The sequence below is a fragment of the Pipistrellus hanaki genome (genome assembly GCF_964339955.1).
Source record: "Pipistrellus hanaki genome assembly, chromosome: 5".
Classification (NCBI taxonomy): domain Eukaryota; kingdom Metazoa; phylum Chordata; class Mammalia; order Chiroptera; family Vespertilionidae; genus Pipistrellus; species Pipistrellus hanaki.
Genome location: NC_140507.1, coordinates 74,619,885 through 74,646,214, shown reverse-complemented (window position 1 = coordinate 74,646,214; position 26,330 = coordinate 74,619,885). Strand labels below are relative to the sequence as shown.

Genomic DNA, 26,330 nt, shown 5'->3' with positions numbered 1-26,330 from the left:
CAAGATACATGCCCTTTACGGAGATCGAACCTGAGACCCTTCAGTCCAAAGGTCGACATTCTATCCACTGAGCTAAACCGGTTAGGGCTGTCAGTGAGCGTTTACATTCCATTGGGTCCCCCTGAAATAGGCGGTGCATTCCCTCCAAAACAGGGTTTTCCTCCCCCAGGGGTGATACTGCTCCCCAGGGGGACATTTGACCATGTCTGGGAGCATTTTGTTGTCACAACACCGGGGGTCGGGGATGCTGCTTAGCATTGTACAATGCACAGGGTGGTCTCCAGTACAGAGAATGATCCATCCGGTCCCAAACTTCAGAAGTGCTGATACTTGGAAACCCTGGACTAAATTTAGTACTTGGTGCCAATACAAAGGGCAAATGCCTCCTAACATCTATTCCCCCTTCTGCTAACAGTCTCTCAGTTTCCCCTTTGTAACTAGCCCTCCCCTCCTCTCAATCTAACTCCTTTGGGTAGAGTCTAGGCAGCCCCCTCTAGGAATGGGCAGGTGACTCGGCCTGACCAATCAGAGCATGATATTCTCCTGAGCACAGCCATTGGTTAGGAATGGGCACGTGACCTCGGCCTGGCCAGTGAGAGCATCATAGTTTTCCTGGCCACAGCAACTGATTCAGGGAATATGACTTCACCCTGGCCAATCAGAGCATCGTATTCTCCCGGCCACAGCAGATGGCTCAGGAATGGACATGTGACCCCCACCAAAAGAATCATGGCCGATGAAAACCAGATTTTGGCCTGGGAGGTCTTTGAATCACCGCTCCCATTTTCCATCAGACATGGAATGGTGGGAATACAAATCTGAAGCAGCAGGTCTACCTTCATTGGGAAAAAGAATGCTGAGAATAGGGAAAAACACCCCAAAGAGCAAAGTTAAGAAATGAAGGGTGGGGTGGGGCAGATCCCCTGATGTAATAATGCTAAGGGCCCCTCTCTCCCCCCTGAATCCAGCCAAACCTAAAGGCATTTTTCTCCCAATAATTTTAGTTTTGTGAGCCAGTTTCCATCGGGTATTCTGGTCACAAGAGCTAAGATCCTTGATTCAAACTTCTGCAGACTCAGCTCAGAATTTCCTCAAACCTTAAACTTCTTCAACTGAACATCCCTTATTTCTTCCACTGTTGCCCAATCGATCTGACTCCCAAGTGTCCCCTAAAACCCAGGTACCACCCCTGATATCAAAGGGGAACAGTCCATCTCTGCACTGTGGTGAGATCTTTAAAAGGCCCGCTATGAGCCCTAGCTGGTTTAGCTCAGTGGATAGAGCGTTGGCCCAAGGATTGAAGGGTTCCCTATTCAATTTCGGCTCCATCCCCAGCCTGGTCAGTGCACATGTGGGAGGCAACCAATTGCTGTCTCTCTCACCTCGATGTTTCTCCCTGTCTCTCCCCCTCCCTTCCACTCTTTCTAAAAATAATCAATGGAAAAATATCCCTGGGTGAGGATTACCCAAATAAACCCCACAACAATAAAGGCCAGCTATGCTCATACAACGTACACTCAGGTCTTGCCCCCTTCCTGGCACCCTTCCCGCATTAGCAAAGGAGACCAAACAGAACTCCCTTTGACTCCTTAAATATGCCCCAACTTCCCACACTCTATTAGCATGCCACTTCCTCCAGGAAGCCTGCCTGGTTTCTTCTGGGGTCCCCCCCCCCCTTCTGCTCCCACAATGCCCTGGGTTCCACCCATCACTGGATGTGTTGTAACTGCCTATTTCCTTGTCTAGTTCCACGGGCTGCATGAGAATCTGTGTCTCATTTATAATGGAATCCTCCATCACCCAGAACATGGCCCCAATATAAAGAAATGCCTATGGTGTTATCATTATTGTTGTTGTTATTGTTATCAACATCATTTTCCCCATTTTACAGATGAGAAAACTTAAACCCTTGCCCAAAGTCACATAGGAACTCGTAGAGGTGGATTGATCCTAGGCCATCCATACTCACCCACCACTAACCAACTACCACTAACCAACCATCAGTAAGCACTCAGCAAGTGCCTATTACATCAGGGCTCAATCAGCAAACTCTTCTGTAGAGCCAGAGAGTAATTTTTTTGGCTTTGAATGTCTCTGCTGTGACTATCAGGGGAGGAAAAGCAGCTATGGGCAATATGTCAGCAGATGGGGTGACCGTGTAACAACTCAATTTTGTTTATAAAAAGAGGCAGGAAGCCACAGGTTATGGTGTGCTGACCCCTGTGTTAAATGAATGATGAATGATGAATGAATAAGTGGAATGCCCAATAAATATTTATTGAGCACCTACTTATGTTCTGGGCACTGGATATATAGTTGTGAACCAAACAGACAAAATGCCTTGCCCTGACATCCCAGTGGGAGAAGCAGATAATAAGCAAATAAGTAAAAACTATGATAGGTCAGAGGTTGCTAAGTGCTATGGGAAAAAATTAGACAAGGAAGAGAATGAGAATTGTATACGTGAATGGAGGGGAAAAGGGTGGGAGCCAGGGAAGATCTCTCTGATAGAACCTGAAGGAGGTAAGAGAACAATCTCAGTGTGTATTTGGGAGAAGAAGGATCCATGAAGCAAGAACAGCACATGCAAAAGCCCTGAGGCTAGATTAGCTTAGTGGTTCTAGGAACAGTGAGGAGGCGCATGTGGCTGGAGTAGAAATGAGTGAGGGGGAGGAGATGGAGGAGATGAGGGCTGAGAGGTAAACAGGAGACAAATCTGGGTCATGGTGAGGACTTTGTATTTCACTCCAAGAGCAATGGGGAGTCACGGGAGGGGTGGGAGAGAGAAGGGACAGGGTTTTCCCGGCCCCTCTGTGAGAGCCCTGAGGAGTAACATTTCCCAGTATCGGGCCCCGGATGAGGTCAGGGAACAGAATGGAATGGAATGGAAAAGAAGGAACAGCATCCAATGTTGACTCTCCCAGGCTTCCGACGTGTTGAGATGAAGTCTTCCAACCAACACAGCCCAACCCACGCAGGCCATTCGTCCCTAACTGAATTCTTCCCCCTGGCTTTGTTCCAGGTGCTCCTCATTCCTCATCCTGCCAAGCTTGCCAACGAAACAGCTCCCTCCAGACTCGCATCTCTGAAGCCAGCTAGGTTTCACATTGGGCTTCTTGGGGGCAGGAACTTCTCTATATCCACCCAACCCATTTCCCGGTCCATTGGCTTCCAGCTGAACTGCATTCCCAGCTGCTCTTGCAGTCGGATGGGACCTTGTGAGCGAGTTCTAGCCAATGGAAGGAGGATGGAGGTGAGCGTGCCCCTTCAGGGACAAGCCTCCCATGATTTCCTTTCTCACACTCCTTCCTTGCCCTCTGGATGAGTAGAGAGGACTCCAAGGGCTGTAGGGAGAATGGGAACATAGAAAAACTGTAAAGAAGGACCATCTCCTCAACCCCCCCACTTGATCCAAACTAGATTGTTATGTGAGCAACAAGTAATAACTTCTTACTGTCATTGAAGCGATGCAATTTGTCACAGGAACTACCCTCAAAACCCTGACTATACCACATCCTACAGCCAACTCAGACCCACTGAAATCAAATTAACCAAAAGAGTGACTCCTGTTAATTTAGCACTTGCTGTATGTCAATCACCATGATAGGAACTTAACTTACCTTATCACATTGAGTCCTCACACAACCCTGAAATAAAGGTCCTATCCACATCCCCATTTCATAGATAAGACAGGGCTCAGACAGGTTAAGTAATTTTTGTCTCCAGGATCACAAGGCTAGTAAGTACCTGACTTGAAATTCAAACCAGCCTAATACAATGGAACCTAGCTTCTCAAATGTCTTCCATTTCAAACAATTTGCTTCTCAACCTGACAACCCTTTAAAAAAAAATACACACACACACACACACACACACACACACACACACACACACTGAGTGGCCAGATTATTATGATCTCTGAACACATAATAATCTGGCCAGTCAGTGTATATTATATATAATTAAAGACTAATGTGCAAATTGTCTCCTCGACCAGGAGTTCGACCAGCATGCAGGCCAGCCAACCGTCCAGCTTGCCGGACCCCATCCATGCACCAATTCATGCACCAGGCCTCTAACACACACACACACACACACACACACACACACACACACACGCATAGGCATACGCATACGCATACACATACACATACACATACACATATACATATACATATACATATACATATACATATACATATACATATAGTAGAGGCCCGATACATGAAATTTGTACAAGGGCCGAGCTTCATCCGGAAGGTCACTCAGCTGTCCAGTCTAATTAGCATATTATGCTTTTATAATTATAGATATATATATATGCATATATATATTTTATTGATTTCAGAAAGGAAGGGTGAGGGAGAGAGAGATAGAAACATTAATGATGAGAGAGAATCATCGATTGGCTGCCTCCTGCACACAGGATTGAGCCCGCAGCCTGGGCATTTGCCCTGACCGGGAACTGAACCGTGACCTCCTGGCTTACAGGTTGACACTCAAACACTGAGCCCCTCTGGCTGGGCCTGAGAGCCCTTTCATGCTCATGCCTGTGTGATGAGTAACACGTCTCTCAGGTGACAAACAAAGAAGAAAATGCGCAAATATGAGTCAGTTCACCACTGTTAAAATCTCAGGAGATTGTGCTGTGAATATTTTTGTGTTTCTTTGCTTTTGCTGCTGCTTATAATTACCGTAAATTTTTCTCTTTTTTTACTGCACATTTCCTTTCCTTTTTGTTAAATTTTCATTTACATTTCATGTCATTTTTGTTTTTGAAGTGTTTGTTTATAGGTTAAACAGTACAACAGACATGTACTGTATATAATGGGTTAAAACGGAATCATTTGGGAGTCTGGAACAGATTAATTCAATTTACATTTTTTCTTTCTTTTTTTCTTTTTTTTTAAATATATTTTATTGATTTTCAACAGAGAAGAAGAGAGAGGGATAGAGAACTAGAAATATCGATGAGAGAGAAACATCCACCAGCTGCCTCCTGCACACCCCCCACCAGAGATGTGCCCATAACCAATGTACATGCCCTTGACTGGAATCGATCCTGCGACCCTTCAGTCCGCAGACCGATGCTCTATCCACTGAGCCAAACCGGTTTTGGCGAATTTACATTTTTTTCTAATGGGAAAAAAAACACCACAATTCAATTTTTGAACAGTCTTCTGGAACAAATTAAGTTCGAGAAAAAAAAGGTTCTGCTGTATATAAAGAGCCATGGAAAATGAATAAGAAAAAAATGGTCAACAGTATAATGGGCACATGATATGAACAAATAATTCACTGAGAAAAAATAAAAACAGCTCTTAAACATAACAAAAGAGGATCAACCTCACTCAGAAAAAGAGATATAAACTGAGCCATAATATGCTCCATTTATCCCCCAAATAGCAACCCCAAAAGTGGGATAACAGAACAGTCTGTAAGCAAGGCCACAGAGAACAAGCATGCTTATGCACTGAAATCAGGGAGATCTCTCTGATAAGAAAGATCTTCCCAGAGTCACTGGAACAATCCATATGGGAACAATCCCACATAGAGGACGATTTCCCCCTATCCAAAGCACACACTCACTGCCTTTGAGCCAACAGACCCTTCTGATAATTTATCCCATGGATATGCTTGCCCGTGTGTAAGGCTGCCACAGGAGCTTTTACATGTAGCCAGATATTTTTCTAGGTTCTTTACGGCCACTTGTTTATCCCTCACAACGATGCTTTAAGATGGGAATGTTTATCCCCCGTTTTACAGATGACGAAACTGAAGGACAGAGAAGTTAAATAACATGTCCCAAGTCACCGAGTTCAGGATCGGAAAATGAATCATGAGATTACTGATTGCAGTAAGCTTGTTAGAACAAAAGCCAAGTGTCCATGGATGAAATAGAGGTAGTTTAGAGTGATCGTTGCACATAAGGATCCTGGGCCCAGGCTGCCTGGGTTCAAGTCCCCGACTCTGCCACTTTCAAATTGGGTGCCCCGGAGCAAGTTACTTAACATACGTGTGCCTCAGTTTCTCCAAACGAAAAAGGAGGATAACAGTACTTTCTACCTCCCCAGTTGTTGTGGGAATTAAACGAGTTACTAGTAATGTATAGAAAGCATTTATACCAGGTATCAGTGAGCTTTTTCTGCAAAGATCTGGAGAGTAAATACCTCAGCGCCTCAGGCCAGACAGTCTCTATCACAATTACTCAACTCTATAGTTGTAGCTGGAATTCAGCCATGGACAGTATATAAATGAATATGCATGGCTGCAGTCCAAAAAAACTTTATTTATAGAAACATATGTGGACACATTCAGCCCTCTGACTTAGTTTACTGTCCCCTGGATAAAACCTGACACATAGCACAGTATAAGAGCTTTGTTACATAAATGAATGATCAGGAACATCATATAGCCATTTTTGGAAAGGAATGAGGACAATCTCTATGTATTGATTTGGTAAAATTCCCAAGATAATTATTAAACTGAGGAAAGCAAGGTACAACGCAGTGGATAGTACATGCTATAGTTCATGTGAAAGAAGGAGTGTAGTAAGAACATGAATTCTCTTTTGCTTACATTTGCATAAAGAAATTCTGGAAGGACATACAGTCAACTTTTAAAAAATGAACTAGGGTTCCCTTTTCTCCACATCCTCGCCAGCACTTGTCACTTGTTGATTTGTTGACGGGTAGCCATTCTGACAGGTGTGAGGTGATACCTCATTGTCCTTTTCATTTGCATCTCTCGGATGATTAGTGACTTTGAGCAGTTTTCCACATGTCCCTTGGCTATCTGTATGTCCCCTTTGGAGAAGTGTCTATTTAGGTCCTTTGCCCATCTTTTAATTGGAATTGTTTGTCTTCCATTTGTTAAGTTGTATGGGTTCCTTATATATTTTGGATATTAACCTTTTATCAAATGTATCCTTGCAAATACGTTCTCCCATACAGTGGGCTCCCTTTGTGTTTTGTTGGTGGTCTCTTTTGCTGTGCAGAAGCTTCTTATTTTGATGTAGTCCCATTTGTTTATTTTCTCCTTAGTTTCCTTTGCCCTAGCAGATGTATCCGGAAACATATTGCTATCAGAGAAGTATAAGATTTTGCTACCTATGGTTTCTTCTAGGATTTTTATGTGTCCTGGCTTCCATTTACCCAGTAAGTCTTTTATCCATTTTGAATTTATTCTTGTGTATGGTGTAAGTGAGTGGTCTAGTTTCAGGGTGTTTTTTTTTGTTTGTTTGTTTGTTTGGTTTTTTTTTTTTTGCATGTATCTGTCTCATTTTTCCAGCACCATTTATTGAAGAGGCTGTCTTGACTCCATTGGATGCTCTTGCCTCCTCTGTCAAATATTAATTGAGCGTAATGGCTTGGATGATTTCTGAGGTGTCTATTCTGTCCCACTGATCGAGATGCCTGTTCTTGTGCCAGCACCAGGCTGCTTTGATTGGTGGTTTTGTAGTATAACTTGAAATCTGGTATTGTGATTCCTTCAACTTTGTTCTTTCTCAAGATTGCTGTGGCTTTCTGGGTCTTTTTTTTTTTTTTTTTTTTTTGTTCCATATAAATTTTTGGAGTGTTTGTTCTAGATCTGTGAAATATGCCGTTAGTATTATAATAGGGATTGCATTGAATCTACATTGCTTTGGGTAGTATGGACATTTTAATGATGTTAATTCTACCAATCCATGAACAAGGTAAAGGGAACCCTATGCACTGCTGGTGAGAATGCAGACTGGTGCAGCCATGATGGAAAACAGTATGGAGTTTCCTCAAAAAAATTAAATATGGAACCGCCATTTGACCCAGTGATCCCACTCCTCGGAATACATCCTTAGAAACCCAGAACTTCAATCAGAAAGAATACATGATATGCACCCCGATGTTCATAGTAGTGCAATTTACAACAGCTAAGATCTGGAAACAGCCCAAGTGCCCATCAGTGGAGAAGTGGATAAAAAAGCTGTGGTACATTTACACCAGGGAATACTATGCAGCAATAAAAAAAAGAAGGGTCTCTTATGCTTTGAGACAGCACGGAAGGACCTGGAGAGGATTATGCTAAGGGAAATAAACCTCAGAGAAAGACAAGTATCACATGATCTCACTCAAATGTGGAATCTAAAGAACAAAATAAACTGATGGACAAAATAGATCCAGAGACACAGAAGCATGGATCAGACTGTTGAACCTCAGATGGAAGGTGGGGGTGGGTGGGTAGGAAGAAGTTAACCAAAGAACTTGTATGCATATATGCATAACCCATAGACACGGACAATAGTGTGGTTAAGGCCAGCGTAGGGCACAGGTACACATTAGAAGGGCTCAATGGGGGGATAAGGGACAATTGTAATACTTTCAATAATAAAGGTTTTTTTTTTAAGTGAATAAATCTTTTAAAAAATGTAGTCACTATGGGGGAAGGTAGGAACTGGGTATGTGTGGGTATCTGAGGGACAGGACTAGGAGTTAAATTTCCCCCTGTATAACTTTTTATGCATTTTAATACTTGAATGATATGGGTGCATTGTTTAACCAAAGTGTTCAATAATCTGAAGATTCTATTGGGCTCTCTGTCCCCTGGCACCGGCTTCTTCTTAACCTCAGCACGGCCGACATTGGTGCAGGACAATTCTCTGTTGTGTGTGGCATCTGTGGGTGTTGAGCAGCATGCCTGGCCTCTACCCACTAGATGCCAGCAGCATCTCCTAAATGGGGGGCGAGCCCTAGCTGGTTAGGCTCAGTGGATAGTGTTGACCTGCGGATGGAGGGTCTCAGGTTCGATTCTGGTCAAGGGCATGTGTCCTGGTTGTGGGCTCGATTCCCAGTAGGGAGCATGCAGGAGGCAGCCGATCAATGATTCTCTTATTGATGTTTCTATCTCTCCCTCTCCCTTCCTTTCTGAAATCAATAAAAATAAATAAAAACTAAAAAGAAATAAAAATAAAAGGAGGTCAAAATGGCTGCGGTTGAAAACTACTACCCTAACCCAATTCCTACCTGTGTGTTATGCCCTCCCTCCCGCTACCTCACATCCTTTCTAAAAAGGCTTCTTAGTGAGAGTTTATCAGGTATTAGACACTGCTATGGTAAGTAGTACTAAAATATCACGAAAATCCACCCCTAAATCGGAGACATTTTAATTTACGGTTCACTGAGGAGAAACCAAGGCTCGGGGAGGTGAAGCCAGGAAGTGGTGGCACCAGCACTTGAACCCACGTTTGGCTCCTCCAAGCCACCGCCTCCAGCCCACCCTCCTGTTCTAATCCTCCTGCCCTCTCCCTTTTCTGCCTCTGCCAGTAGCACCAGCATTCACTGAGCCTGGGACCTTGACATCATCTTGGCCCCAGAGCCTGTCCCCACCCCAAGTCTAATCAGCTCCCATGTCCTGGTGGATCTTTCCCACAATGACTGTCACATTCATCTCTTCCTCTTCACGCCCTTATCCTTCAAGCTTCTTCATCTCTGCAGCCCAGAAAGTGGAGTCTCAGAGAAAGAGTTGGGTCGAGCTCCAGTGGCAGAGTTGCGTTGTCTGGTCATTCAGTGACCGCTTCTGAGATAGTAGCATCCATTCTCTCTGGGCCTCCGATCTGAGGGACCTCCCTGCTTGAAGATCCCCTCCAATCAGACCTCACCCATGAACCATTGCCACCAGCCAGGCCACTCACTGCCCTGCAGTGCAGCACAGCCTAAGTGGGCATTCACCCTTTCTGACCCCAGGGCCTTTGCACTGGCAGCACCCCCTAGCAGAAGCACTGTTTCCCCCAGATCCACATGGCTCACTCATCCCCTCCCTTTCCCCAGGTCTCTGCTCAAATGTCACCTTATCAGTGAGGCATCCCAGACCCCCTATTCAAAAGTGCAGCCTGATCCTCCGGAGTCCCCTTCCTGCTCTGTTTTTTCCAGAGTACATACTGCCTCCTGACAATGTATGTTTCCTTCCTTATTTGCTCACTGTCAGTCTCTCCCTCTAGAATGCATGTTCCACACAAGAGGGGTTGGTGTGTGCCCTGCTCTCACTGTCTTGGCCCCCAGAAGAAGGCTGGCGTACATTGGAATTGTTGCCAAATGACTGAACATTTAAATATGGCCTTCCCACCCCCTCCCCTGGAAACAACTGGGAAAAAGCAGAAGAACTAGGAAAAGAAAACGAGAGAACCCGGGAAGCACCCCGATTCTAGCCTCCACACCTTTATTTGTGCCATAGCTCCTCCCTCCCCCACACCCTTCCCTTTTCTCCCTCTGCCCTTCCACATCCCACGGGCCTGCCTTCCATCTGTTAACAGACAGGGACATGCAAACCCAGAGAGGTTGTTCTTTTGGCCCCTCCCTCGGGCTTCATGTTTTAGCTTCCTACACGCATCCCCATCCTCCCCACCGCGAGCGGGGCATGGGGCTGAACTCTGAAGGGAGACAGGATGAGCAGGGGCAGGAGGGTGCAGAGCTCCCACACGGGGAGGATCAGGGAATACACCTGCACAGGCTGGGGCCTGGCACAGCGGGGTGCAGGAAGCCAGAGCAATGAGAAAGCTCCTATTCACTCTACAAAACCCAGTACAAATGCCTCCTCTTGGAGAAAGCCAGACTCCCTCAGGCAATGCCTTGCCTTTGCTACAGGACCCCCAGCCCAGAGATTTGTCCCTCCACCAGTCCTGACAACAAGGGGCTGCAGATGTCCAGTCCCATCGCCCCGAGTCCGGGAGCACCTTGAGGGTCAGGCCTGGGGCTGGGTTCAGGGCGTTGCCCAGAACGTAGAAATAGGATGGCCCCTGGAGTCCCTGCAGCTGCTCTCCTAAACATGAATGCCACATCCCCCCGCTTTTCATCAGAGAGCAAGCCTTAGGCAAGCTGCGTGCAGGGGTGGAAGTTCATCCTTATGTCTATCCACTTCGCCATTCGCTGCTACTGAGCCTCACTGGGGACCTTGCCTCCCTGCTCATCTGAGGCCTGACAGGTCGCAGAGTGACATCCTCATGTGCTGGAAGGAGATAAGCAAATGTAGGCAATTTCGGGATGGCAGGTGTCGAGAAGGGCTGGCCATGGGGGAGGGGTTCCCTAGCGCTCCCTCGCGAAATCCTGCCTGGGCTAGGAAAGGGGGCCCACCCACCTCTCCACCCAGGGCTCTGTCCCCAGGAAATGCCCCTGAGGATCCCCAGGGCCCACTCCCAGAGCAGTCACTTCCCCTCCCCCCACCTGCACATGGCAGGTCAACCCAGAGAGGAGGCTACGAAGGCCCCAACTGCTGCCCACCCCCCCTCCGCCAGCCCCCTGGCCTACAGCTCCTCTGGACAAAGCTTTCACCTGGGCACAGAGACTAAAGGCTGGCCTACAGGTCCCAATGGACCTCCGTGGCGGGTGGGGCACCCCCAGCCCCCACCCAACAGCATACACCACTTCCACCCAGCACCCAGGCAGCCATAGAGAACCAGGGGAGGTGCTACAGAGAGAGCATCCAGTCCTGCTCCCTCCCCCACCCAACCGCATTCAAATAGGGACTTGAATGTGTTTCCTGAGCCGGGGGCGGTCACAGTCAAATCTGCCTCTTTCTGGGACCCTTCGCCTTCACAGAAATTGCTGCAGAGAAAGAGGAGCTATTCCTAGGCTCCCAAACCCCCAGAAACCCCTGGGGGGGGGGGGGTGCTCAGGACCTGGTCCTGCCTCCATGTCCCCCAGGGGATGGAGGGCGCTAGGAAGAGCAGAGCCCTGGGTCACAGGCCCCCATCTGCCCCAGGCCCCGGCAGGAAGCCAAGGGGAAGGAGATGTGAGGGGAAGGAAGGGGCCCAGGGGCCCGGAGGAGGAGGAGACACATGTGGGGAAGGAGGCCCCTCCCCCGGAGCCAGAATCTGGGGGTAGGAGCAGGGTCTATGAAACCCTTAGGCACCCTGTTGGCCAACGGGGGGTTTCTAGGCACCCCCTCCAGACTCCCAGAGGGTGGCACCTGGGGCCTTGAACCCCAGCAAAGTCAGCCTGGGGCTTAGGAGAGGCTAAGCCCTGGCTTGCCAGTCGGTCCTCAGCCTAAAGTGGGGCTCAGTTCATTCTGTGCCTACAAAGGCATTCCTGCTAACCTTTGGCGGGTCACCCCAGAATTTCAGTGTGACCGTCCACACCGCCCCTCTGTCCACACACACACACCCTCCCTCCCCTAAGCCAGCCGAGGAGCTGACATATGCCCCCTGCAGTGCCAGCCCAAGAGGCTCAGCACACTAACCCAGCCTGGCATGTCTCCCCTCCTCTCCCCCCACTTCCAACCCTGGGCCCGGCAGCCCGCGGCGGGCTCACCTGGGACATCTGGGGACGCAGGTTGACCTCGCGGAGGTTGATGGCGTGGGGCAGCAGGTTGTTGAGCAGCTGGCAGAGGAGGACCCCATCGCGAAGGGCCTGCGCCAGCTCGCACACCTGGGCCCCGTCCCAGGTCACGCGGTGGCTGGGCGGCAGCACCCGGCACTGGATCAGCCAGTGGGTACACTGGCGCCACAGCTCCATGGCGGCTGCCTCCCCGCCCGGGCGCCCGCCGCCCGCCCGCCCGCCTGTGCTACTAGCTACCACTTCCTCTTCTTTGCCTGTAACTGTCGCGGGGAGAGGGGGTGGAGGAGGAGGAGCCGTAAGGGGTGGCGATGACGGGGGTAGCACCTGCAGGCCAGCCCCGCCCAGCCCAGCCCCTTCCTCCAGGGACCTCTCTTTCCCCCACCAAAGCCACACCTGGGCACAAGGCCGGCTGCCCTTCCCCAATACCCAACCCTTGAGCAGTAACACCTCCAAGTACTCGAAATCCGCCCTCTGCTCACCCCTCCCCTCTCTGCCTCCGCCCGCCCGGGTCCAGCCCCATCATCACTGTCCTGGACCAGTCTAGCCTCCTCCGCCCAGGTCCCCGCGCTTGCTCTGGCCCTCTGCCTCCCCAGTCTGTCCTCCCTACGACGGCCAGAGGGCGCCTGGGCTCACCTGAGTCAAGTCGGGTGTCCCTCCTCTTGTCACCTACCTTACTTTTTCGGGGGTAAAAAGTCCTTCATGCAACCCACAAGGCCCTCTATGGCCTGCCCTCCCTAAACTCTTTCTGCCCTCAACCCCTCCACACCCCTTTCTCTCACTTGCCACATAGGCCTCCTACTGTTCCTCCAGCAAGCCAGGCCTTGTCTGGCCCCAGGACCTTTGCACATGCTCCTCCCCCTGCTTTTGGCAACGTCATAGCTCTTTCCCTCACCACATAAAGGGGTTTTTTTGCTCAATGTCACCTTTTCATGAAGTCTTCCCAAACCACTCTATTTTGAATCCCACCCGATCATGCCCTATCCCTACTTTAAGCCCTGATGATCATCACACCTGATATTTTATTATACTTATTTATCTATTTCTAAATATATTTTTATTCATGTCAGAGAGGAATAAAGAGGGAGGGAGAGAAACTTACACGATAATCGGCTGCTTCCTGCATGCCCCACACTGGGTGTCGAGCCCAGAACCGAGCATGTGCCTGACTGGGAATCCAACCGTGACCTCTGGTTTCATAGGTTGCCGCTCGACCACTGAGCCATGCCGGCTGAGCTATACTTGTTTCTTTATTATCTATTTAGAAAATTGTCTTTTGTGTGCTGCAGGACCCCTCCCTTTCCGCCCCAGCACCTGGCACACATATACATGCTCCATATATATATTTGCTGAATGAGAATAAGCAAACAAATGAGTGGTTGAAAGCTCTGTTGACACCACCTCTGACATGTATCCCAAATCCATCCGTGTATGCCCACGGTCACTGTCATCTCTCTCCTTTATATCTTCATAGTGCGGTTCGTTGGCACGTTTAGCAAACATTCGCTGTCATCGGGGAGCCCTCACCACCTGAAATCATCTTGTCTATGCGGTCTCTCATCCCACTAGGTTATGAGTCCTCTCAATTTCCCTAGACGCCCCCTTACATTTTTTAAATTCTTGTAACCATTAGGGGGCGCTATGCTCCTTCGCTGGACATACCCAATATATCAAAATTAGGCAGGGGTGGGGGGTGGGGGCGGTGTTAAGGAAAAGATACTCCCCTCAGCCCTCTTGAGCCCCCCTTCCACGGGAGGGCGGGGAGGGCAGTGCAGCCTGGAAACGTCTAGCTTTGTGATCTTGTAAGCACCAAAATGTTCCATCCCCAAACATCCCTCGCTGTCTAGGCGTCCTCTTCCTCGTCTGTAAGATGGGCTCGAGTTTGGAATGACGGCAGGCATCAGAGATAGTGGGGGTGCCAAGACCGAAGCGAGGAAGACAGGGTGGCCTGCCCTGGGCTCCGCGCTCGAATGGCCCACTCACTCACAAAGCGGCTCCGTTTGTTTCTGCAGCTGGAAAACGGGGTGATGGAAGCAGCGCCTACCTCGTTCGGTGGCCTGGGTGAACGAACACTAACGCGTTGAGGCCCGTCAAGCAAGCAGCCCATCCTGGCACACAGCCAAGCTCAGAAACTGTTAGCTGGGACCACCACCCCCTTTTTCGTCCCTCCCTTCCCCCCCTCCCTTCCTATCCCTCCATAACCATGGCTGGAGCTTCTCTCTCTGATTCCCGATCCCCCCACCTTTCTCATGTTTGTCTCCGGGCATCCCGACGGAAGATCCAGCACCTCCTTCCCCCTACCTGAATGTCCACACACACCCCCCCATGCCTCTCCCGAGTCTAGCTCCGCAGTGCTGTCCCTGGGGCAGGCGGGTCGTGTTTTCCCGCATCTCTCCACCAAACCCAGCGCCCAGCCGGGGTTCCGCTCCCGGAAACCCGAGGGGGCGGTCTCGAGGAAGTGCACCCTTCCACGTCACAGCGGCCGCCACCCCACGCCACTCCGGGAGAAAACCCGTAAAGGGCCGCCCCGCCCCTTCCCGGAACCCTGCGGAGCGGGAGAGACACCCCCTCCCGCGTGCGCCCCGAGGGGCCCGGGGTGCTCAGAGCCAGCCCGAGGGTGATGGAGGAGCCCGATTCTCTGCAGAGGGGCGGAGGGCAGCCGGAGGCGAGTGGGCGTGGCCACTCGGCGGGGGCGGGGCGATGCTAATTATGGGCGGGCCCACTTAAGGAAGCGCGGAGTTCCCCAAGCTGGTGCGGGAGGCGCAGTATTATTCAAAGAGGCGTGGTTAATGCAAAGAAGCTCTAAGGGGGCGGGGCTAAAGCCTAGGAGTCTCCGGTTGGGGCGGGGTTTTAAAGGGGCGGGGTCTTAAGGGCCCAGGGCCCGGTGATTGGGCTGGGCTCTCACCTGGCCCGGTGGCAGGGGCCCGGAACCGTCCGTAGAACCTCAGACTTGAGTCCGGCACCAGCCTCTCGGGAGCTCCGTGAGTCCAGACCCAGGTGAGTTGAAGGGTCCCGGGCGGATCTAGGACCCGGGGATGATTCGGGTGAGGAGTCCTCTCTTTTCCAGGTGGGGTCACCTGCACGCAGGGAGGATCTGGGTGTCTGTCCACGGGCGTCCGCGGACGTGTAGACTGGGTCGCCGAATCCCTGATTGGATCGCTGTGCATCATGCGTGTCCGTGTACCTGGGTGTGCTCCTCTGAGCGTGTTTCCTTTGCAGCACGGAGGTCCTCACTGCTTTCACTTTTGCCTGACATCTTTTTAAACCACAAACCAGATTGTGCCCCTCCCTCTCTTAAAGCCCTTCCTATTCCATCCCCCAGAGCTGGAAATTTGGGGTCCACCAATTCCTGCACTGTCTCGCCCCAGCCGACCTCACCGAGCTCCTTGCTCATTGCATTCCCGCCACGCTGGTCTCCTAAATAACATCAAATGTAAAAAGCAAGCTCCGTCTTCCCTCTGCATTTGCTGTACCCCTGCACCCCAACGGCTGTTTCTCCAAACCTTTGCATCGCTGTCTCCTTCTCTTTCCTGAGGTCTCAGCTCCAGTGTCACCTTCTGGGAGAGACCTTCCTGACTACACTATGTAAAGCAGCCTGCCCCCTCCAGCCATCTTACCACCTCTCCCTGTTTTAACATCTTCATTGATTACGCATAGAACTTATTCTTATTTTGTGGTGTGTCTTGTTCAGCAGACAGTCAAGGGCGAAGGCAGGTCTCTATCAGCACTGTATTTCCAGGTCTAGAACAGCACAAAGTAAGTGTTCAGCCAATTGATGATTATTCAATGTCAAGTTTGTCCCTCTGTCTCCATGTGTCTGTGTGCTGGTGGCTGCTCCCTGTGATGTGTACACATGTATATGGTTTACAGGCTATGAATACACCCTCCCTCCTTTCCCCATGCTTGCCCCTACCTCACCTCCTCTCCTGATTCTGCCCCCTTCATCTCTCCCCTGCCCAAATATCCGGAAATTATTCCCAAAGACACAGGGCAGGAGGATGACTTAGCCTATGGCTGACCTGTGCCCACCTTGACCTTTTCCCCCAACTAACCGGAATGTGGTCAGTGACCCACCTCGATGCCCACTAAGGGCGACATGAGGCAGAGGAACTTGGAGTTGGGGGACTCTTAAGACAGAGGCTAGGCCTGGGCCAGGAGACAAACAGGAAGTGTACAGGCATCCAAGAGACACACCTGGTGTTGAAGTATGTGTCGCCTAGAGCCAGCTCCTGGCACTGCTCCCCACCCGTAAAGTCACCTAGGGCTGGTCTGTGAACTTCCTGCCCTTTGCAGGCCCTCGGCTAGGTTGACTCATGATGATGTAAGAATCCTGGTGCTGTTTTTCTGCAGATCCTGACCAGGCCACGGAGACCCTATGGGGTGGAGAGAGTGACCCCTTGCTTCACTCCTCCCCAGAGTGGGATTTCACCACCAGATACTTGAGACAGGTCTGCGTGATAATCAAGGGAGTCCCAAAGTGTTTGAGCCCTAAATTTGATGATGATGATGATGATAATAATAATAATAATAGTATTGAAATGTATCGGCTCCAAAATTGCATTTGCTGACATTTCAACATCCTTAAATGTGGTGTTATGTTGGAAAGCCACGCATAGGTTAGATTTTCTTACATCCTACGAATCCTTTTGTGTGCACAAGGATTGCTTAGAAGCTATAAACTTGAGTAAATTAAATTACCCTCAGCCTGGAATGTTCTTTCACTCTGAGAACCACAGGGCTTGTTCCCTCGAAATCATTCTATTTGTACTGACCGAGACCTTCCCAGGCCACCCTAGGGAAAATCTGAACTCCACCACTAGATCTTGGCTCTCCCTGACCCATCTGCACGTTCATCCATATATATATATATATATATATATATATATATATATATATATATATATATATTTGATTTCAGAGAGGAAGAAGCAAGAGGGAGAGAGGGATAAAAATATCAATGATGAGAGAGAATCATTGAACGGCTGCCTCCTGCATGCTTCCTACTGGAGGTAAAGCCTGAACCCTGGCATGTGCGCTGACCTAAAATTGAACCCTGAGCTGTTTCCTAGGTTGACACTCAACCACTGAGCCATGCCTGCTGGGCTATTTATTTTCTTAAACGCTCTCTCCCAAACTAGACTGGCAGTGGTCTCGTGTTTTTTGTTTGTTTGTTTTTTTACTGATGGGTGTCTAGCACCTGGAACAGCGCTTGGCACACAGCGGGTGCCACATAAATATTGGTTTGAGTAAATTAGCTCATTAAATCTCTATAACATGGATCATTATGTCATCTGCATAAAATGCCACTCTATTTTAAAGCAGTGCATAGATCTTCTCCCTTTGTAAAGTCCCAGTGAATGCATGGCTGTTTCCATGAAATCACAGCCAATTCTAAATTAAAGTGACTCATAGCCTGATTTTATATGTACCAACAATTGACCCTGGAACAACATGGGCTAAAACTGCACGGGTCCACTTACATACAGATTATTTTTTATGCAGATTATTTTCAATAAATTCTCTAAATGTATTTTCTCTTCCTTATGATTTTCTTAATGACATTTTTTTTCCTGTAGCCTGTTTTATTGTAAGAAGATAGTATATAATACATATAACATACAAAATATGTGTAATTGACTATGTTATCAGTGAGACTTCTGGTCAATCTTAGGATATTAGTAGTTATGTTTTTTTGGGGGGGGTGTCAAAAGTTATGTACAGATTTCCTACTGTGCAGGGGTCAGTGCTCCTAACCCTTGCATTGCTCAAGGGTCAACTGTAATCTGGCATATACTTATATCTACATCTATATCTAGATCTATATTGCTTATACACACACACACACACACACACACACATATATAATCTGACTATGATTAAATTAATTTATATATGTATGTTATATATATGTAATATACACACACACACACACACACACATACACACACACACATATACTTAGAGAGAGAGAAAAATGCATTTTAAGGTTTGATAGTATATGGGCTGCTGTCTCCAAAACTAAGAGGAACACAAAAACAAATTTTAAAAAACACACAGAAAACCCAACTGTGCTCATTTCAGCAGCATATATACTAAAATTAAAATAATACAGAGAAGATTAGCATGGCCCCTATGCAAGGATGACACACAAATTCATGAAGTATTCCATATAAAAAATAAAAAATACAATGAAAACTAAGAGGAACATAGAAAGGCTGACTCAGCCACACAGGAAGCAGGAATAATTATTCCCATTTTACAGATGTGGAAGACTGAGGCCTGTTGAAAGTGCAGAGCTGAGCCCCAACATTCATTGCCCCCATAAGCTTCATGCAGGTGCCACAGAATGGAGAGGACTTTGCCAGCCAACCCTGGTACCACGGCCTCCTGTCCCGCCAGGTACTGCCTCCTGCAGGCCCTCAGCACCATGTGATGCGGAGCCTCTCCTGCCCATGGCCTGTCGGAGACTCCAAGGCCCTAGTTGTGGGAGTTAGGATCAAGGGCTGTTGGAAGAGGTGGCTGGGGGACTGGGGATTGTCTTGAAGCTTGGTTGGTGTGGCACATCACTCCTTATATTTAAATTATCACTTCCTTTGGGATGGTGTTGAAGATGGTAATGAAGATTGAAAAAGGTCCTGGCTCCCTCAAAGCACCCCTTGCTCTGCTTGTCTCCCTCTTTCTCTGGGTCCTGGGCACCTGTGGCCACCAGGGCCCCATCTTCCTCTCAATTCAAGGCTCCCTGCTCTCATCTTCAATTCAGGCGTCACTCTCAGGAGTCCTAGGACCCTGGGCATCCAATCAAATCATGAGAGGCAGTATAGCTTAGTGGTGAAAACTCCACACTCCAGAGTCAGACATCCTGGGATTAAATCCCAGCCCTACAACTTACATTCTGTGTGACCTAGCCTAAGGTATTTAACTGTTCTGGGCCTCAGTTTGCCCATCCGTAAAATGGGGATAATAGTACCTACCGTTTAACTTAGGTAAAGGATTGAGTTCATATATTTTACACCTAAAGCAGCAACTGGCGTCCAGTAGGGCTACACATATGTCCATTGCATATATTATTCAGTCCCTAGCCCCTATCACCAACTCTGCTTTGCCTCTCTGGTGTTAGAGCCCTCAGCCCCTGTTTGTTTTCACACTAGTCATAAGACAGCTAGAAATTTGTATACAGGATTTATGGGTCACACACTGGAAGAATCAAGTAATGGCTAATTTTGAAGTCACCTTTGTAAAACAAGCTAGTACAGTATATTTACTCAGATTAGAAGCAGTACCAGTCAACATCAGCTAGCAACTATAACAAACCCTTCCAAGATGCCACTGGCTAAACACGCTCAGTTAGGGCTTGTTCATGTCACAGTCCAAGGAGGTTGAGGAGTGAGGATGCGGAGCTCCAGAAATCAGTCAGGACCTTTCTATCTTGTGGCTCAGCCTTATCCCAGAGCTTTGGTGACATCAGCTGACAAATACGGGACAGAATCTGTAAGATTTAAAAGTATTTTCTTTTCTTTTCTTTTTTTAAAATATATTTTATTGCTTTTTGTACAGAGAGGAAGGGAGAGAGATAGAGAGTTAGAAACATCTATGATGAGAGAGTCATCGATCAGCTGCCTCTTGCACACCCCCTACTGGGGATGTGCCCGCAACCAAGGTACATGCCCTTGACCAGAATAGAACCCGGGACCTTCAGTCCGCAGGCTGACGCTCTATCCATTGAGCCAAACCGGTTTCGGCAAAGCAGCGATTTTTTTGTTGCACTAGATGACACTCAACCAACTGAACCACACTGGCCAGAGCAGAACCCGTAGGACTTTGCAGGAGGGTTTTTATGGGCCAAATGTGGATAGTCCCCACTGTACTTCACTCTCATCCTATTGGTCAGATCTTGTCACATGATAGCTCTAAGTGCAAGGGAGCCTGGGAAATGTAGTCCAGAGGTGTGCCCATGAGAAAAGGGTAAATTGTTTAGTACAAAACTACCCAGTCTCTGGGATGGCTTTTTTTTTGGGTAGGGGTGTTGAAGTACCATGAACTATTGATCTGGGCTTGTACCTAAACCTCCTGCCCCCTGTTCTCCATTCCCAGAAGGCAGAGGCTCTTCTTCAGCAAGATGGTGACTTCTTGGTCCGTGCATCTAGGACCTGTGGGGGCCACCCTGTGATCTCCTGCCGCTGGCGGGGCTCTGCCCTGCACTTTGAGGTGCTTTGTGTGGCCTTGCGTCCCCGGCCAGGCCGGCCCACAGCCCTCTATCAGCTGGAGGATGAGCGCTTCCCAAGCCTGCCTGCCCTGATTCGCAGCTATGTGAATGGCCAGCGTCCACTGACCCAGGCTACAGGGGCTGTGGCCTCCAGCCCGGTGATGCGGCAAGGGCCTATTCCACGCAGCTTTAGTGAGGACACCCTCCTAGAGAGCCTGTCTGGGATAGAGCTACTCAGGTACTCACAGGCTCCTGGCCTTCCTGGGGCCACCCAAGTGTCACCTTGGCACTATTGACACTGGGGGCAGATCATTCTTGCTTGCGGGGAGGGAAAGACTGTCTGGTGCTTTATAGGATGGTGAGCAGCATCCCTGGTCTCTATCTACTAGATGCCAGTAAAATCCTCCCCACCCCAGCCACTAGTTGTGACAAACAAAAAGTGTCTCCTGACATTGCCAAGTCCCCTGGGGGTAGAGCACCCTGGTTGAGACCCAATGGTCCTGAGTAGGGGTTTGGGGCATTGGTGGGGGTGGCCCTGCTTAGGCTGGGACTTCACATCTCTCCCATCTCTGTCCCCCAGGGCTAGGAAGTGGAGTGACAGTCAGCCTGCAGGTTTGGAACACGTGGGGTGGTCAAGAGAAGGCCACTCTGACCCAGGTGAGCGTCTGCCAGACAGCCCATGGCTCAGGAGTCTCTTTGCCCCTCATCCCTTGAGTGATCTTGGGCAGGTGACTTAAATCTTTTGGGAAATGGGTACGCTGAGACTCTCAAAGTGGTTAAAAAACACATAGAAACTTTGTAGGTGACTTTACAATTATTTTAAGAAACCCTGTGTGTTCTGACCATGGCTGGCCTCCCTAATAACCCTGCCACGTGCCCTTGCTCCGGTCACACAATCTTTCTATCAGTTGCTAGAATATTTCAAATTTGTTCCTGCCTTAGGGCCTTTGCATGAATTATTCTTGCCCATTCCCCTAATCTTTTTCTGACTCCTCCTCACCCACCATGCATTCTTCAAAACAGTTTACCCCAATCATCCTACCTAAAGGAGGTCTCCTCCCCCCTCATGCCCAGTCTGCCTCGTCTGCCCTGTCCACCCCCCACTCCATTCAACAGGAGCCCTCTCTGTGTGCCAGGCACTGCATTAGGTGCTGAGATACATCGATGAATCAAAAAGACAAAGGTTTCTGCCCTAGTGAAGCTAACATCCTGTTAGAGGAAGACAGATCAAGAACAACAACATAAGTCAATTATATATGATTTGGGGTAAAAATTAAAAGTACAACAGAGTAGGGGAGACTTTAAGTAGTTGTCAGGAAAGGCCCCATGGAGAAAGATTTTGAGAACGTAAAGAAAGGAAAGATGTAGACAACTGGGGGCTGAGAGTGGCCCAGGGAGAAGGAACAGCAAGTGCAAAGGTCCTGGGGCCAGAACAAGAGTTTGAACTATTCATTCAGCCAAAAGGAGGTGAGTGTAGCTGAAGCAGTGGGAGGGGAGAGTCAGAGAGAGATCTGGGGCTTAGATTTTGTGAGCTTTTGGGGCTACTTTGAGGACTTTGGCTGGCATTCAGAGTGAGCTAGGAATTGTGGGAAGCTGTTAAGCCCCTGTAACAAGGTCTATTGAAGTGCTTTGTAAGTACAGAATCTCCCAGAAGTCTGGATACACTTCTTTTAAGTTCTAATAACCTTGGAACTCAACATGCCACACACTTAACCACAGACATCATTTAATTACACTGCTTTGATGTGTATGTAGTTTTGTGAATTTTGGTTAGTATGTTTGTTTTTGTTTTTTTTAATATATTTTATTGATTTTTTACAGAGAGGAAGAGAGAGGGATAGAGAGTTAGAAACATCGATGAGAGAGAATCATCGATCAGCTGCCTCTTGCACACCCCCTACTGGGGATGTGCCCGCAACCAAGGTACATGCCCTTGACCGGAATCGAACCTGGAACCTTTCAGTCCGCAGGCCGATGCTCTATCCACTGAGCCAAACCGGTTTCGGCTTGATTAGTATGTTTTTTATTTCAATTTTGTAACGTCAGTGCTTCACCATCTTCAGCCAGAGGGGCAAAAACCAAAGGGTTCAAATGTAAAACGTGGTATTCAGAATTTGCAAAACTATTTAAGTGCCAAAGAAAGTTTATTTTCAAACCATTGGTAAGCGTGTAGCGGTTATACTGGAGAATTTGTTAGAAGTTCCAAACCACACCAAGACAGGTAGGGCTGCCCGGGTACTGACTGAATGAGTGGATGAACCAGGACCCACCCAACTATCTTCTCTGTGTACCTCTGCACCCCCTCTTGTATGACCCCCAGGAGCCTCCCCTGTGCCCACACTTGCCCTGACTTGCATGGGTAGTGACCCTGAGCTGCTGAAGCCCCCGGCTCCCCTGGGATCCATCGCTGACAGCCTCAGCGCCTCAGATGGGCAGCTTCATGTTAAGATGCCAACTGAGCCACCTCGAACGTCCTCACTGGTGCTGCCTGATGCCTCTGAACAGCCCCCAACTTACTGTGAGCTGGTGCTTCGCGTGCCCAGCGCCCAGAGAACACCCCCTGGCCTCCAATGCCCACAGCTAGAAGCCCCCTGGTGGGAGGCCCAGGAGAAGGAGGAGGAGAAGAAGGAGGAGGAGGAGGAGGAGGAGAAAAGTTTTGCAAGACCACAGGCAGACATCTCTTTCTGCCACCCCGGCAAATCCTCTGGCCTTCTGGGCCCCCAGAATCGGCCCCTGGAGCCCAAAGTCCTGAATACTCTCCGAGGCCTGTTCCTGGAGCACCATCCCGGGAGCACTGCCCTCCACCTGCTCTTGGCAGACTGCCAGGTGAATCTCATACCAGATCCCTTCTCCCTAGTCAGGGTGGAGGCCCAACAGAACCCCACATCCACATACTCACCTCTCCTCCCCACGCCCCCCGCCCCCCAACTCCCCTCCTCCCAGGCTGCTGGCCTGCTGGGAGTGGCCCAGGCTCAGCGGGATGCCATGGGGGTTGACTCCGGCCTGGAGCTGCTCACACTTCCCCATGGCCATCGTTTGAGGTCAGAGCTGCTGGAAAGGTGAGCCAGCCACCTGGAATTCCCACCATCTCCAAATCTCCCTACTCAGCGAGGGGGGGGGGTAGGGTGGGGGCTGGGCCATGCCACCTCCCATCCTCCCTCACCCCCCAAATGCAAACGTCCCCAATGCCCCCAGACCCTTGCCCTCTGCCTCCGCAGGCACGAGGTGCTGGTGCTGGCCGGCGCGCTGGCGGTGCTGGGCTGCACGGGGCCGCTGGAGGAGCGCACGGCAGCCCTGAGGGGCCTGGTGGAGCTGGCCCTGGCGCTGCGGCCCGGGGCGGCGGGGGACCTGCCCGGACTGGCCGCTGTCATGGGCGTCCTGCTCATGCCCCAGGTGCACGGGGTGCCGGGATGGGGAGGAAGCCCGGGTGCAGGTGATGGGAAAGCGGAGGCATGTTCAAGGTCTTTACCCCAGGTGTCCCGGCTGGAACAAACGTGGTGCCAGCTCCGAAGGAGCCACACCGAGGCCGCAGTGGCCTTCGAGCAGGAGCTGAAGCCGCTGATGCGGGCGCTGGATGAGGGCGCGGGTGAGTGGCATCCTTTGGAACCGCACGCCAAAGCAAACTCAGAATCCTAACCCAGTCCTAGGCCAAGTAGGGGCTCTGATAGTTAGCCCCGCCCCTTCGTCTAGGCCCCCCCCTCCAGGCTCCGCCCCTCGCCAAGGCCCCGCCCCTCGCCCCTCGCCCCTAGGCCCTACCTTCCACACTAACTGGGCTTTGGATCCAATCCCTAAGCCCCGCCCTCACTGCGCCCTAGGCCCGCCCCTTTATCCTAAACCCTGCCTTCTGCACCCTATGGCCCCAGCCCTTAGGCCCCGCGCCTGCTTTAAACCACGCCCTTGACTCCACCTAGCTCTGCTAGGCTCAAGCCTGCTCACCCAAGCCATGCCTGGTTGCTTTATTCCTAGGGTGCCTGGTCCAATGCCCCACTCTCTTCACCCTAGGCCCTGCCCCCTGTCCAAGGCCCACCCCCCGCCCTTCTCCCCCCCTCCCCCTCAGGACCCTGCGACCCCGGCGAGGTGGCGCTGCCTCACGTGGCCCCCGCGGTGCGCCTGCTGGAAGGCGAGGAACTCCCTGGGCCGCCGGAGGAGAGCTGTGAGCAGCTGCTGCGCACCCTGCAGGGGGCGCGTCAGATGGCCCGGGACGCACCCAAGTTCCGCAAGGCCGCGGCCCGGCGCCTGCAAGGTGGGTGCCCCCTCTGCGCTGGGCTGCCAGAGGGCCCTGCCCTTAGGAGCAACCTGCGGGGATGCTCTAACTTGGTGCCCCCAAACCGCGACAGGGACCATAAGTCTCCCACCACGCCTCCCAAAGTCTCACCCAAACTGGGACAACTCTTCTCAGGGGCCCCCAGGCCAGCTCTGCAACCAGCAGTGATGACCGGAAGTGCCCTGCACTCAAAGGGGGTGGCCCTGCCTCCCGCCACACCCACGGTCCCACTGCCACCCATCTCAATTGCCAAGTGTGTCTCACAGGGTGGCCCAGGACCCCAAATCCTGACCCTGGGGCGGCTCCATCTCCAGGCACAGCCTCTAAGGTGGGGCCCCTAGCAGCTCAAACTAGGAACAGAGTGTCATCCCCGTGCACCCTGGCAGAGCTCACCTCCACCGATCAATCCCCTCAGCCACGCCCTCTTCCCCCCGCCCCCCCTACCCGCAGAGGCCCTTGCCTCCCCGCTCCCCACCAACCCCACCTAACTGTCCAGAGTACTTGGGGGCAGAGTTCCTCCAGGGCCCTGCTGGGTCAAAGTCCTCAGGAGAAAAGGCAGATATGAGGAGGGGCAGTGTAGGTCCCTGGGCCCCACCCCTAGTGCACCTGGCCCTTTCCCCCTCCACCCCCCCAGGATTCTGGCCGAACCCGGACCTGCAGGAGGCCCTGACCACTAACTTCCTGCGGAGGCTGCTCTGGGGGAGCCGGGGTGAGAGCGCTCCGAGGGACAGTCGTCTGGAGAAGTTCCGGCAGGTGCTCAGTGTCCTGTCCCTGCGCCTGGAGCCTGACTGCTGAGAGCCAGACCCCCTTTCTCACACGGGGATGCCCAGATTTCTGGTGACCCCAGCAGGACACCTGGGAAATCTCCCCAGTTTGCTCACAGAGCCAAACAGGGTGAGGACCCACACCCTGGCTTGCAGAAGGGGGGTCAGGTTTGCAAGAGCCCACCCTGCCCCCTAAAAATATACAGGGATCCTGGGGTGAGGGATAGCCTCCCCCCCATCCCTACCCTCACCCCTAAGCCACAGGAGACCCAGGCCCGTGGAGGCCCTGGCTGCCCTCTCCCGGCCCCACCCCCACCGCCATTTCACAAATGGTGAATGTGTAGCTTCTCATGATAAGAGAACTGGAAGCTCTGTGCGAGGCCAGAGTTCAAATGCCTCTCGGAAAGCTGTGACTGCCAGCAGGCTGCCTGGCTTCTTTGTGCCTGGCTTCCACGTAGAGTGAGCCCGTACTTCCCAGGCGTTGTCATGGGAATGAAAGCTCGATATTTACGTGGGATAATGGGTGGAGGATGCGTGGCACACAGCAGGTGCTCAACAGACGCTACCTGTTCTCAGGAAGTCGCTGTGAACATGGGAGGGAGGTTGGCCACCCCTCTCCCTACACTGGTTGCAGACAAGGGCCCAGGCAGGTCTCAGGAACAGAGTGTGTCCAAAGTGTGCCCAAATCCCCCTTCCCTTCCTCGTATCCCGGGTGGCCTGTGAGGAGGGTGGCGTTTGAATATCCAACCCCAGTATCTAAACCTCCTAATAAAGCACGGAATCCAAGGACTTTGCAT

General features: G+C 50.7%; 2 protein-coding genes across 15 annotated transcripts in view; one reads left to right on the top strand and one right to left on the bottom strand.

The window, feature by feature from the left end:
- VAV1 (vav guanine nucleotide exchange factor 1) overlaps nucleotides 1–12,565 on the bottom strand; it is a 57,571-nt gene extending 45,006 nt beyond the window's left edge. The window contains exon 1 of one of the 2 annotated variants that reach the window (XM_084885507.1): nucleotides 12,279–12,565. In XM_084885507.1, coding sequence (XP_084741633.1) covers nucleotides 12,279–12,482 — 204 coding nt within the window. In that variant the 5' untranslated portion in view covers nucleotides 12,483–12,565. The remainder of the gene's footprint in view (nucleotides 1–12,278) is intronic. The other variant, XM_084885508.1, reaches the window with a different exon arrangement.
- Nucleotides 12,566–15,163: 2,598 nt separating this feature from the next.
- Nucleotides 15,164–26,319, top strand: SH2D3A (SH2 domain containing 3A). 13 transcript variants are annotated; one of them, XM_084885573.1, is made up of 12 exons: nucleotides 15,164–15,299; nucleotides 15,997–16,058; nucleotides 16,653–16,750; nucleotides 18,565–18,701; nucleotides 20,394–20,743; nucleotides 21,086–21,162; nucleotides 22,826–23,331; nucleotides 23,449–23,564; nucleotides 23,724–23,898; nucleotides 23,980–24,091; nucleotides 24,563–24,748; nucleotides 25,404–26,319. In XM_084885573.1, the coding sequence occupies exons 4-12, from the start codon at nucleotides 18,633–18,635 to the stop codon at nucleotides 25,562–25,564; spliced, it is 1,752 nt and encodes a 583-aa protein (XP_084741699.1). In that variant the 5' UTR covers nucleotides 15,164–15,299; nucleotides 15,997–16,058; nucleotides 16,653–16,750; nucleotides 18,565–18,632; the 3' UTR covers nucleotides 25,565–26,319. The 13 variants fall into 13 exon arrangements, with proteins under 13 accessions (XP_084741699.1, XP_084741697.1, XP_084741695.1 ...); XM_084885571.1 differs by having other exon boundaries at nucleotides 15,994–16,058; XM_084885569.1 differs by having other exon boundaries at nucleotides 15,370–16,058.
- The last annotated feature ends 11 nt before the right edge of the window (nucleotides 26,320–26,330 follow it).